The sequence below is a fragment of the Schistocerca gregaria genome, chromosome 1 (assembly GCF_023897955.1).
Source record: "Schistocerca gregaria isolate iqSchGreg1 chromosome 1, iqSchGreg1.2, whole genome shotgun sequence".
Taxonomy (NCBI): domain Eukaryota; kingdom Metazoa; phylum Arthropoda; class Insecta; order Orthoptera; family Acrididae; genus Schistocerca; species Schistocerca gregaria.
The window spans coordinates 1125448045-1125461715 of NC_064920.1; the positions used below are offsets into that span (position 1 = coordinate 1125448045).

At 40.0% G+C, this 13671-nt stretch overlaps 1 protein-coding gene across 6 annotated transcripts in view; it reads left to right on the forward strand.

The window, feature by feature from the left end:
• The window catches only part of LOC126283788 (scoloptoxin SSD14-like), a 506030-nt gene that overhangs the window by 432559 nt on the left and 59800 nt on the right, over positions 1 to 13671 (forward strand). For all 6 annotated transcript variants that reach the window (XM_049982303.1, XM_049982302.1, XM_049982301.1 and 3 more), the window contains one exon: positions 7106 to 7317. In XM_049982303.1, the coding sequence (XP_049838260.1) occupies positions 7106 to 7317 (212 nt within the window). The remainder of the gene's footprint in view (positions 1 to 7105; positions 7318 to 13671) is intronic.

The following is a 13671-nucleotide window of genomic DNA, read 5'->3' on the forward strand; positions in this document are numbered from 1 at the left end:
CAGAGGACGCATCCAGTTGGAAATTGAGTTCATAATAGACTATTTTCCTTTTTCTAGAAATATCGCTAGGTTAGATTGTTACAGTGAATGATTACATAAAAAAATGTTTTCGGTCAATATTCTCTCAAAATACGTGTTGTTTTTATGTAAATAGGAGTTTAAAGATCATTAAATATCAAGACATTGGCTGTGCTTTCGTATATATCATGAGTGTGAACTGACGTTACTAGTGACTTTGTGTACTTTTCCCACAAATGGTTTAGTTGGTGATTATCTAAACATGTTCATAAATTTCGACTAACAAAGGAAAGCAATCATGTGAAGCCTGATATTGGAAACCTTCCAAACTAGCATGCATTTATGAATTGCTGGCATAATGCGGCATTTACGACAGTTTGCAGAATACAGTCAAATACGCTATCGTTATTATCCATGCATGGAAACATGCGGTCGGGGAAATTAAAAATTTCTGTGCAGATGGATATACTGCGCCTGATACAGTTAAGGCGCTAGAGCGATGAAGGCGGGCACGTCAGCTAGATGGAATGCGTCGTCATGCGTTATGGCAACGTAAACACAACTTTTGGTACTTCGAAGAATAGCGCGCCTTTGTCTCCTGCTAGCCGCTTTATGTTCGTGGCGCTGTGCACGCTGCAGTGCGCATGCGCGGGTCTGCGGCCGCTTGCTTTTGATTGGCTTGCGCGATGCGAACCGACAACAGCGCTTCGGTTCTCTAGACTCGAACGATACCGCTTCGGAAATGCATACTGAATAACGCACCGTTCGGTGCTCTTGAGTACCGAAAAGATCGGCACAGTGGCGGAAAGATACAGAATAAGCACCCTGGTGGACGCGGTCACACTGTAAATGCCGCAGATAATATGATTGTGTGATTTCCGCTGTTCTTGGGCGGACTGTGATTCCCGCAATTCCTGAGGCGCGTGTGGGGTTCCCCTGTGGACTCGACACTTCACACCACGCCCAACTTCGACTAGTGCTGCGTAGGCCCGGATTACGCAGCTACCAAAGAGACGCGTTTATTTTCTAAGTTATGATGCTGTGTCCCTCTGTGCCCCATTTCACACGTGACGTCGAAATGACGCAAAAAGCCTGTGTCGATCGAGGAAGCATACGTAATGGATAAGTACAGAACGTACAGGTAGCGCGCTATTTGCACTTTGTACACAAAATTTACTTCGAAAAAGAGAAGCTTGTGGGAGCCAAAAGGATTATCAGAGGTACTTTCGCGGAAATGTTAGTTATTTCCATTGGAATGAACTAATGCCAACGATCAGTGATACAATCAAGAGCAAAGATGCCGTGACGACGATGGCCATTCTGAGCCGACTTTACAGAGTTAAGTTTACTGTTTACTACAGGTAATTCAAACTCTGGGTTCCTGTACGTCTGTTAGCTCCTATGAAAGACAGTGTGAGAGTACGTTACCATATCTGGAAGGTCAGAGTTTATCCAATTTGTTACTAAACGACGAACTGCACGTTGCCAATGGAAAATCTCTTCCAGGAACAGAAAAACATTTTTTTTTTTTTTGCATTTGTCTGGTTAGAGTTATTTTGTATATCCCAAAATATGATGCGGCCATTTAGTGGGAACTTCTTAACGCACAAAAAAGAAAGAAAACGCGTATTCAGTTACCTGGACCTGGAAGTTTGTTGAACCTGTTTTTGGGATATACTCAAACAAATGAAGGATTTTTTCCCCACAGACCATTACATGTTAAGAGGGATATAACTAAACTTCTTCACTCAAAGTGATATGGCTTCTGTAGATATGACGTACTTCTTCTGTTGTGATTTTTTTGAATGTCGGTTGTATGTATTTGTTATTCAGCAGCGGCTTCTCTTATCTATGTTAAATTTGAGGTTTGGTAATGTTCAACCCTTTATGATCCATTTCTAATTCTTTAAACCAGTTGGTTTTTGTCTTTTTGTTACAAACGTAACCAAGAAGTATGCGGAAAAGATCATTGATGCCTCTTAATCAATCCTTACGTATAAAATGTTATTTTTATGTCACAGTAAATGAAACTTTAAGGCATTCTGATGTATTAACAGCCATCGACGTTTTTATTAATCATACTTTAGCTGCGTAATTTTGATTTAAAAAATCGTGTATAATCACAATCTCAGTAAGCGCTACTTGTGCTCTGAGTGTCTCGCTGTTCATACCGCAGAAATGCATGAGACTCTTCCTACCTCGTAGTGAAACACCGTTAATGGCTAGAAGCAAGTTGGTGCTAATGTTTTTCACGAGATTACACAGGGAAAAAACAGCTTTGACGGTTTTTGACCTTATGTACCGAATCTTTGTGGCGTAAGTGGTGGCGTGGTAGAAATATAAACGAGTGGAGAGGTGGGTGGCGGTTCGAGACCCGTTCGTTGTTCTACAATTTTTTTGTTTTTTTGTTCAGATGCATGGTAATTAACTCATACTTAACCATCATTTTTTAGGAAAAATGCAGGTCTTCTAGTTTCTAACTACACGCAAAATTATGCTTTTCGTTCCAAATACTCTTAATTATCTATATTTTATAAAAGATTGTTAAAGATTTTGAAGGTAGGAAAAATCACACAATTAAATTTTTTGGAGAAAAATGAAAACTTACATACTCCTTGTTAGAATATGCGAATAGTTTTATAGGACAGATGTGGTCTCACACGAGTCACAATGAAAAACGTAATAGAAACATGGAAAACAATTTTTACGGCGTCGCGCACACTGTAGACATGTTGCGTTTTTTGCAGTTGCCACATTAACACTGCGATTTGAACCGAATGAAAATGATCTGGAGTAAAGTTAAGGGATTTGTCACGAGAAATAACAAGATATCCAAGCTGCCAGACGTACTGTGACGCGTCACTGCCGAATGATGGCGAAATGCAGAACACCACATGATAAAAGAGCAAGTGTAGATTTCTTGGTGGCTTGGGATTCGGTTGCTGATCGCCCTGTTATCAACGTAATAGTACTGTAATGTATTCCACGGAGTCCGATATGGAAGCAGTACAGATATTACCTGACGACTGACTGTAATATCTTCAGTGGCTTCAATAATTAACTAGATGGAAAAATTCCAGCAGTGCGCTTTTAGGCCACATATACATCTTGCAGAAAAATTACCCTTGTTGAAATCATGAATTTTCATAACTTTTTTATTAAAATACAATGTTAGGTGATACGCTTCTCAGGTTACCACACCAAAAAGCTCTATCATAGCTGAGTTTTACCATGTATTTTTTTCGATCTGTTAAATGACATTCAAAGCTGTATCATTCTCTGCTTATCGCTTTTTACGTATTTACTGCAACTGTTCACATCAATGCAGATAAGCTGGATCACGCAGGCCGGTGCTGTCAAAGTTAAATGCGCCGGTAAAGCTGTTGCCCCGTATTATTTATCGATGAATCAATGTACACGTAATGCACAGCATAAAACGTATCCTCATTAAGTACTTTACTGTACTCGCTACAGCTTGACAATCGTTCCACGTGAAATCCAATGAGGTTCCAGCAAGCGCGGAAGAATACATAGTGTCATGAAACTTCCTGGCAGATTAAAACTGTGTGCCCGACCGAGACTCGAACTCGGGACCTTTGCCTTTCGCGGGCAAGTGCTCTACCAACTGAGCTACCGAAGCACGACTCACGACCGGTACTCACAGCTTTACTTCTGCCAGTATCCGTCTCCTACCTTCCAAACTTTACAGAAGCTCTTCTGCGAAACATGCAGAACTAGCACTCCTGAAAGAAAGGATACTGTGGAGACATGGCTTAGCCACAGCCAGGGGGATGTTTCCAGAATTCTGGAAACATAGTGTCATGTTTAAATGTGGTTTATTCTTCCGATGAACGGAGTATAGTGGCCTGGACGGCACACACATCATAGCGCTGGTGGTGGAGGTGTTTAAACATGCTGGAAACACTGTTACGAAATCATCCCAATCAAGTATATTTGGGAGGGTAAATTTGCTTTTTTTGTTCTGTTTATTATTTGAATCTCTGTTCACTTTGCTGGTCTCGGAAAGCACAACCCGTGACGCATTAAATTGCAGTTAAACTTCAAGCATTTAGTGGAGATCGCGAATATTTTTTTTAACTTTCCGACCTAGCGTGGACTTTCTAGTATTTGCCAAAGACCATTGATGCCTCTTAATCAGTCCCTAAATTCTTTTGACAAGTTTTCGTGCAGCGTGTGTTAACGCGACACTTCGCTACACGGTGCTGACGTGAAAGTACACTCACCGGCACCTCACATAATTTTGCCAAACTCACGTTTTAAACCACGCGTGGCAGTATCCATAATGGATTTTCTCTCTGTAAGGAGAGTGCGCTGATTTGCAACTTTCTGGCAGCTTAAAACACTCCGCGGGATCGGGACACGAACCTGGGACATTTGTCTTCTGCGAGCTATCAAAGCATGACACACGACCCGCCCTCGCAGACATACAATAGAGCTGTTACTGTCCATAGGTCGCGGAAGTTCTCCTGCATACCTTGCGGGACTAGCACTTTTCAAAGAAAGGATATTGCGGAGACTCGGCTTATCCACAGTTCGAAAGGTAGAAGATGGAATGGTCATGGAAGAAAAGCTGCGAAAGAAATTATAATCTACAGCTAAACACACACACGAGTTCGCAAGCACCTGAGTGGATGGTATGTAATGTTACAGTGACAGCGATCCTGGCCACCCATATATGTGGGCAGCGATCTGGATCACTGTAGACTCACGGGCTGGTCGTGAGTCTTGCTTTGATAGCTCAGCCCATAGAGCACGAGTCCGCGAAAAGTAGTATTACCGCCACAAGCTTTTTAATCTGCCACGAAGTTTGAGGTGTCAGTATGTTCGTCAGTCTCATTCGAGACGAAAATATGTAACTTAATATTAGGGAGGCAGGGCCTAATTTCGGCGGGAACGACGTTCCAGCACCTCCCTTGGAATTTAACTCACCGGAACAGAGGTATAATACACGCGTATTACATCGCGACGTAAATAAAATTTGCTACTACGCCGGCACCAGTGAACATGACGATGGGTGGCAATAGTGATGACATGAGCAGGGGAATGAGGCGAGATACGTGTGTGTGTGTGTGTGTGTGTGTGTGTGTGTGTGTGTGTGTGTGAAGGGGCTTGAGATAGGTTCCGAAGTCGTAGAAAATGATTTCCCATTGTAAATTTTTTATTGAAAGTTTCCAAAATCGAAACGTGATTTTTATGGCTTGGGGGAAGGAAAGGAGCAGGGGTTAGATGTTAGAAATTAATCATTGCATGAAGGGTTCTATGCCAAATACTTGTAGAAGCATATTGGAACGAAACTTGAAGGTAACAGATTAGATCTATAAATACGAGTGTATAAAAAGTTATTTGTATTTTTTGTTTTCTTCTGTAGCGTGCTCGTTGGTATGAAATGGGACAATTCTAGCTTTCCACAAATATCTTGGAGAGCCGATGGATTTGCTTTTTTTATTTTTGTCTGCCCACGTCAGATAATGTTCGTCACTTGAACCACACGATACTGTCTTATAACTTGCGCATCACACTTGTAAAAATATTTACACAGTTATAATTATCAGTGGTCTGAGGAAATCGTAAGTAAGTAATAGCTGTATTTGGTAATTATCTGGCGGCCTATTAAGTTACCACTTCGGAGAGTTGTTTACTGAAGTCCCCAATCTTTAGTAGACGTTAAGTTACTTCGACACACACAAAAAACTACCTTCTATTCTTTATATCATCAGTGAACAGTCTTTCCGGTTTGTAGAAGTAGATTTCAAGAACAATGCTGTAGTTACGTTTTATTATTAAGCCATCTGCAACAGAGAAAAAAATGCTCAGTGGTGGAAAGCGTTTTTTAGAGTAACATGATTTGAGTACGCAGTAACTATCTCCTTCTCTGCAAGTACACACGATACTCAACACTGGAAGTAGAAGAGGGGAACTCGCGCCTTCACCGGCCAAGCGTGTGGTGGGGGAAGGACCGAAACATTTTTTACGACCTATTTATATATTGTAATAATATTAGCAACTACTTAAGAAAATCAGTGTGTTTCAAATTTTTATACATGAAAATAACAACTGAAGCAGCTCTATTGAAGCTTTCTAAAGTTTTATGTAACTTTCTTTTCTCCACCAATCAGAAGCGGGGGACCCAGTGGCAAACCGCTGACGCATGCGCCACAGAAGCTTGAAATAGCCGCAGCGGCAAGCACGAGCAGCGTTTATTCTGTGGGCAACCGTTGTGGTGATAAGTCGTTACAGCGAAGTTACTCTAAGTTTCGGTATTCAATATGTCTGAAAGCCATTTTGACGAATACGAGCATTACAACTACGAATACGATAAGCATATATATTCGGGCCATAGCGGAAAACAGCGTACGAAGAAAGAAGCTAGTGAACACACAAACCATTTCGATCCTTGCGGACATTCAAGGAAGATTGTTACGAAGCTACAGAATGCGGAGCAGAAGAAGAAGGAACCTGCAAAAACTGGCGGCGCGAAAGTTCAGTGACGTGTAATTTGAAACTCTTCGGACTGATTATATTCTTCGGTATTAAGAAAGTGGACTTTGAGTTCAACAATGTGGAAGTGTTCGGAGTGGAAGTGATGTTCCCACAGTTACTTGAAATTCGCTGCGTCCATCAGATAGCGGAAAAATCAGTGGAGTGAGAACTGTGCCTCGCCTTAGTCATGTCGACGTTTTTTGCCTTTGTGTACGAAGGACTTATTTAATTTTATTTCGCGTCATGAACTGTTTTCCTTTGTTTTGGGAAAAGACTTAAAGTGATCTGTCTTGTTTGTGCAAGCTTCGTATTGTAATTCTGTAAATTAAATTTATTGTTGAAATGTATCTTTGTTTATTATTTCTTTTGTTTCGATTTCGTTGTTCTTAGCTGTGTAGAAGGTTGCCAGGTTATTAGCAGTGCTGCGGTTGGTCCTCATTTTCTGGACTGGTTTAAAATTTTCTGTACCCCATTTGGACATGTTTATCTTGCATACAAATTAGTTATGCATTATCACTTGATTTTTTAAATACGTGTTGTTAGTGTTCCATAGTCAATTGTGAATGCATGTTTTTGATTTTTTTAGAGATATTCTTATGAAGAATGGATCTGTGGTTGATGCAGCAATAGCAACTTTGTTTTGCAACGGAGTTGTGAACTGCCAGAGTATGGGTCTTGGTGGTGGTTTCCTGATGACATTGTACGTAAACAAAACTGCTGTTACGCTCAATGCTCGTGAAACAGCTCCATCGCAAGTCCGAGAAGAACTGTACGACGACGAGAGCAAGAGCCAAATAGGTAATTCTGAATTTAAAATGAATAACTCGTTGAGAAGTACTTGAGTTGCTCTGTTTTGGAACGCTATCTACAGCCAATTCTCTTCTCCAGGTAATGTAGATATATCGATCTGACATACAAATGAATGTCACATATTAGTGGTTTGTTAGGTTTTCTGTCGAAAATTAACTCGTTCGTTATCCCATTCGACTGTCAAGCAATATTAACAATGAAGTGCTCGTTTGTATTGCAATAATATATTCGTTCCTTGAAGAACCTATCGTCAAAATGTCGTGTTGGCGAGTGGTAGTAAAAAATCGTATTCAACTGTTATGTTAACTAAACTTTGCAATGTCAGTGAAGTAAACATGAACTTAAGTGTATGGATCCAGTTATTTTAGGTTGTTTAAGTCAAGTAGGTGGATATACCCTAAGTAGAATTGTTGGGTAAATTTTTTTACTGGCATGCGGGAAGTTTTAGAATATATTTGACAGGTAAAGGAGAGAACTATTGAATGATAAACTATGCCAGGTAAGTCAAAGGCACAATAATTAATCCGTTATGGTCCTTAACTGAGCATTAGGCAGTAATACTTTATATGTTAATGGAGGTGAGGGTGCAGAGGAGTTCTAGATATGGCATACAGGTTGAGTACAGCTGAAATCCGTAATTGAATTTGTGCATCCTGACGTCGTGAGAATGAAAGTCTCGATGAGCTACCTTTTCCAAGTTACTTCTAAGAGCAGTTGTGAGGTACTTAGGTACAAAAACTTGGATAGTGCATTTTACAAGCCGTTTCAGTGGACTGATCTATACATCCCATTAGGCCTAATACTTTTTTAAATTGTGGTGTGTTTATATCGGTACATCGTAGGATTAAAGCAAACCAAACACGGTGAACTGACTGTGTACAGGGAGTCTCCATGGATAGAGAGAGAGAGATTTAGGGTAAACATTTTGTTGCTGTGGTGATGAATGTACAATTTTCCAGTTTTTTTTTTTTAACTGTGATACAATACGCATACAATCAAAATAGATTTTAGATCTACTAGTCAAGAAATATCCATAAATCAGCTTAAGATGTGATGCAGTTATGGAAGCAGAAAGTAAACATTTGAACTGTTAGTTGATTATTACTTTCTGACAGTGGCAGTAACTTTAGATATGAATAAGAAGGCAACAGACATGACTACAGATGCTAAAGACAAAAATATTGTAAAAGCATTAAATGTCCAGGGTATCATTATTTTGCAGTGCATTTCTATCTTCAAGATAGCTTCAAAATATTCTACCACAGAGCAACCTTTGTGAAGAATTGCTTAATACATAGATATGTTTAGGTATGCAATTACAGCCAGAGAAAGGCAAATTATCTATAAATTTGGTTTTCATTTCTGCGGTTTTCAACACTGCTTTAGTCTCTTGTGGTTATCTGGACTGATTTACATACTCTGGTGAGTGGTTAAAGGCTGATGGTTCCACCATAGACTCTTCATAAAAATTTGGTGCATATGCTTCAGTACTTCTCACAGAACTCCTTATGCTGTTATGTTTCTCAAACAATGTAATACAAGAAGTAGACATGCGAAGTTTCTGGGACTGCAGAGAGATCACATTGGTTGAGAAACTACTGCATAGAATTAATGAAGCACTGTGGTTCAGCAGCATTTCCAGTACACATGATAAATTAAAAGGTAGGTTTAAAAATGAAGAAACTAATTTGTTCTGCATATTTCCATTCACTGTTTAGCTATGAAATCATTTTGTATGAGACTCAAAATGATCTTTGTCATTATAATATTTTCCTTCTCACAAAAGTATAGTGAAAAAGCATGAACATAACACTAGGACCAGAAACTACCTGTACAAAGATGTCAAGGAAGTTTAACTTCAGTAAAGAAAGTCGTATATGGGTACCTTTACAAATGTCTGCTCGTGTCTGTGTATGTGCGGATGGATATGTGCGAGTGTACACCTGTCCTTTCTTCCCCCTAAGGTAAGTCTTTCCGCTCCCGGGATTGGAACGACTCCTTACCCACTCTCTTAAACCCACATCCTTTCCTCTTTCCTGAAGAGGCAACTGTCTGTTGTGAAAGCTATAGATTCTGTGTGTTTGTGTGTTATATATATATATAGAGAGTTGTTGCAGGAAATAAAGCAGGGTCCTTTAACTTTAATGGTGTTTCTCATAGAGATTGGATAAACAGAGATATACTTTCACTACTGTAAGGGTTATTGCATGGTCAATAAATATTGTAGAATATGTGGTACTTGTGTGCCCTTGCTACGAGAGTTAGGTATGAAAAACTTGCTTCATCATTAGAAACATTTTTCAGTTACACATATCAGAATAGATAATTTAAATAGCTTTCTATTCACCAATGACAGGACTGACAGATCATTTTTAAGAAAAAGTTGATGCATTGTGTATGAATTTGCAAATCTAATTTGTAATGTAAATGTGTGATACATTATTTGAGGTGGCCTTAGTGTCAGTTATATTTGTCTGCGGGTATAGTCAAAAGTAAATTGTTTACTTCGATCCTTACATTGCAACTGCTTAATTGAGGGCGCAAATGAATGGTAAACAATAATAGTTGGCATTTGACCTAGAACATCTCAACTTGAATGTAAGAAAGGTTTTGTGTGGCCAGTATTACAGTTGGTCCAAAAGTACAGGATCTCAAGTAATTGAAAAAAATGCTCAAAACTGGCAATTAAATTAAGCCATGCATAAAAGGTATGAAGCAACACTACTCTGTTTAAAAATAAGGTATGGATATTACTAAAATCAATGTTGTTGGTTTGGTGTAAAGCAAAAACTGGCAATAAAATTCATCACTTGTAACATAATCGACAATTATAATTTCTGCAAAGCCAGCAAGTGCATATAGCTTTAGATTAATTTGAGAGCTGCGTTTATGGATTAATTACAGCAGTGTTGATGATAAGTACATCACAAAGACGCCACCTGCCCCCCTTCTGTGTTCCAGTGGTATTGCTACTTATAGAAACTGTGGTGAATAGTCAGTGTAAAGTATATCGGAAAAGAACCTTCTATATTAAAACAATTTGATTTCAATGTTCAGAAATGTGAAATTGTACAGTTCAGATAATGGAAAATATTTTGTATAATAGCAACATCAGTGTGCCATAATCCGATTCTATGAACTTCTAAAATACATGGGTTTACTAATGTACAGAGATATGAAATGGAATAATTTCTTAGGATCAGTCACAGATAAAGCAGGTCATAGACTTTGGTTAAATGAAAGGACCCTGGTGAAATATACGAGACTACAAATGAGATTACTTACAAAACACTTACATTATTCTGTGATATTAGTGAAGTGCATAGGGCCCTCTCCTATGTAGGATTGCAGATATGGAATCTATACACAGCAGAGGAAAATTGCCAGAGCTTTGTGCAGTGGGAGTGTCACTGAAATTCTGAAAAACCTGAAATGTTTGACAGACACAGACTATCCTGCAGAAGTCTACTTTCAAGAAGCAGCGGTGGAGAGTAGCAGTGAAGAAAAGCACATTGACTCGTTGGGCTAGGTGTGTGTGTGTGTGTGTGTGTGTGTGTGTGTGTGTGTGTGTGTGTGTGTGTGTGTGTGTGTGTGTGTGTGTGTGACACCATTGCAAAAAGGTCACACGAACCTGTCAGGTCTCACATGTGCCAGTTGGCTACACACAGCTGCAACTCCTGCAACAGTGAAATGTGCACACAGTCTCATTCCAAGCGATTGACGGATCTCTATCAAACACCTTGCTGCACAGTTGGATGTCTGTTGGTAGTGCTGACACAGTCGTCCACCAGTTGCGGTAGGCCTACTCAAATGTGTGTGCCCACTGGTTCCTCACCACCTAATGGAAGACCATAAAGGGCAATGAAGGACCATATATGTGGAAGCAGTATGTGCGTGATTGGCAGGTTATTGATGGAGCAAGACACTGGCCCCCAGTGTTGACCATCAAAGCGGTGCAATGCAGGCATACAGGCCCTGCCAATAAGGTGGCGTAAGGCTGTCACAATCAACATTCATTATGTTGAAAAGTAGTGTTTTGTGGTCAAAAGAATGGGGAATAATATGGTGTATTAGAATCCTGAATAAAAGCATCCTGCTTTCAGAACAAAAGTGTGTTGCATTACTTATTGATTGCCCGTTGTATGCAGACTATACAAGCTCTGTGCTTCATGGGTACTATATCCAAAGAGATACTGGAAATAGTACATACTTCTTGTAGTTTAAAGTTATGTATTGTAAAAGGGGCTTACAATGGAAGCCCAGGTAACATGAAATTGGTTGTTTTGAAACAAGCCAACAAATGATCAACATACAAGTTAGGTGTACTTGAAGCTGTCTGAGACATCCTTTCGTAGTGTTTCCCATAATTAAATGGTCAAATGTTGCATTGTAGTCATTTTGATTGTGCCCATTCACTAATATGCAATATAGTCGTAGATAGGTTCAGTGGAGGTGTTTACCTCTCAGTAAAGTACACAATTCATTATATGTTAACTAAGAGAGCTAACATTGTAGTGGCTGTTAAAATTTTCTACAGATTAGCCATTTGTTGTTTTATACAGTTCGCAACTTTTTTTTGGAAATCTGTTTAAATACTTCTTTTGCTTTACATTAGCATTGCACTTCCAAGTATTAGTTATTTGCAACGCAGTGGTGCAAGAGGCTTTTCTTGCTCATAATTCTTTAATGAACATTTACATTCACCTTAATCTTAAGAACAAACAGGTGGCTTTCTTCGAATATGAAGATGAAGCTGGATAACAGAAACAAATGATACTGTACGCACTACAGTAATGGCGTTAAGCCAAACCATTGGCGTATTTATATTGCAAGAAGTAAACTTTATTTTAATGACACTTTTTCTTCTGACTGAACTTTTTGTCATACATTGCCTGCATTGTGTTCACCAAAAAAGTATACTTGGCAAACTAATTTTACCACATTCATGAAAAAACTCTTGCACAGATGCAGTCTTCCCTTCATAACAGAAAACAACACTCTCATTAGAGGACCAGAGTCAGGACCTCTATGGTCGCCAGTATAGGAGTGGGGAATGTGGGGATAGGGATCTGTCAGATGTCCAAAGGCACAGGAAGATACTGTTAAATGAATACACATTTGTTGTTCGTAGATACACAGTTATGTTCTTTAAGGTTGCTGGTAGCCAGGGGAGAGGGGAAGCTCACGCAAGATTGATGTGCATTGACGCCCGCGTGCCTCAGCCTCGGCCACTGCAGCAATGGAACTGCACGTGCAGCAGGCAACTACATAACAGGAGGTTGCTCATCAGACACACTGCGGACATTGCCTGTGCGGTCTCGGTAGTGAGCAATGCCGCTAGCAGGTTACCAGAGTGCTCTCTTGATGTTATATACAGCACTCTGAGAAAGGCACCCAACAGCTCTGTACAAGCTGACTGTAGTCGTTGGTGTCTGATTGTGGGTGCAAATAGGGGAATGGCGGCTACTGTGTTCTCCTGGGATGATGATAGTTTGGCAGTTTCCCAGTACTGTTAGCTAGGCCTCTAGGGGCCCTGCTGGTAGGAGGCAAGCAAGGCTTCTTGTCAGTGGAGGCAAAGCCAGAGTGGCAGCAGCCCACAGCAGCCAAGTCCTTCAGACCAGGCTGGCAGTTGCACCGAAGTCGTCAAGATGGAATGCAGGTGGAGGATGACTGTTCCCTTCTTGGGACTGGTTAACTGCAGATGTAAGAACTGGGCTTTGGAAGTCAATAGTATTTGTACTAGTTGGTCTATGCCAGTGATGTTATCATGTGGCAAGAATGACTGACTGTGCCCTAGTTTTCTGAATTAGTCAGCACTCTGCGCTGTGCTTTGGTGTCACAGCTCCTCCTATCAGGCATTGCTTATTTCTGCAGTATCTTTGTGCTGTAAAGCCGTTCATATGTAGGACTTGCACATTACCTCACTGTGTGTTTTCAACAGAATGACATTTTGCTCTAATTTCGGTGACATCACACTGCTGCATCGGCAGCTTAGTCATCCCCATGTTACTTAACAATATTAGCTCTTCTTTTTTGTTGTTTTCCAGTCTAGATATTGTGCTGTAGCCAGCATATCTTCATCTCTGACACTGTTGCTGGTCAGGGAAAACTTCTTCACATCCCATAATCTTCAAGTAATCAATGTAGACAATGTCAAAGGTCTGACTATGGATGTCTACAGTGGTGTAGATTGTTCCTGTGTTTGACTAAAACAGTTTTCAGAATGATGCTAATTTACTGAAATTATTCAACACAGTTGTCACTTAGTTTTATTCACACGAGTTTCAACTAAATTATGAATATGACAACCCTTTATTGTGGGCAAGACCAAACTGTTAATAT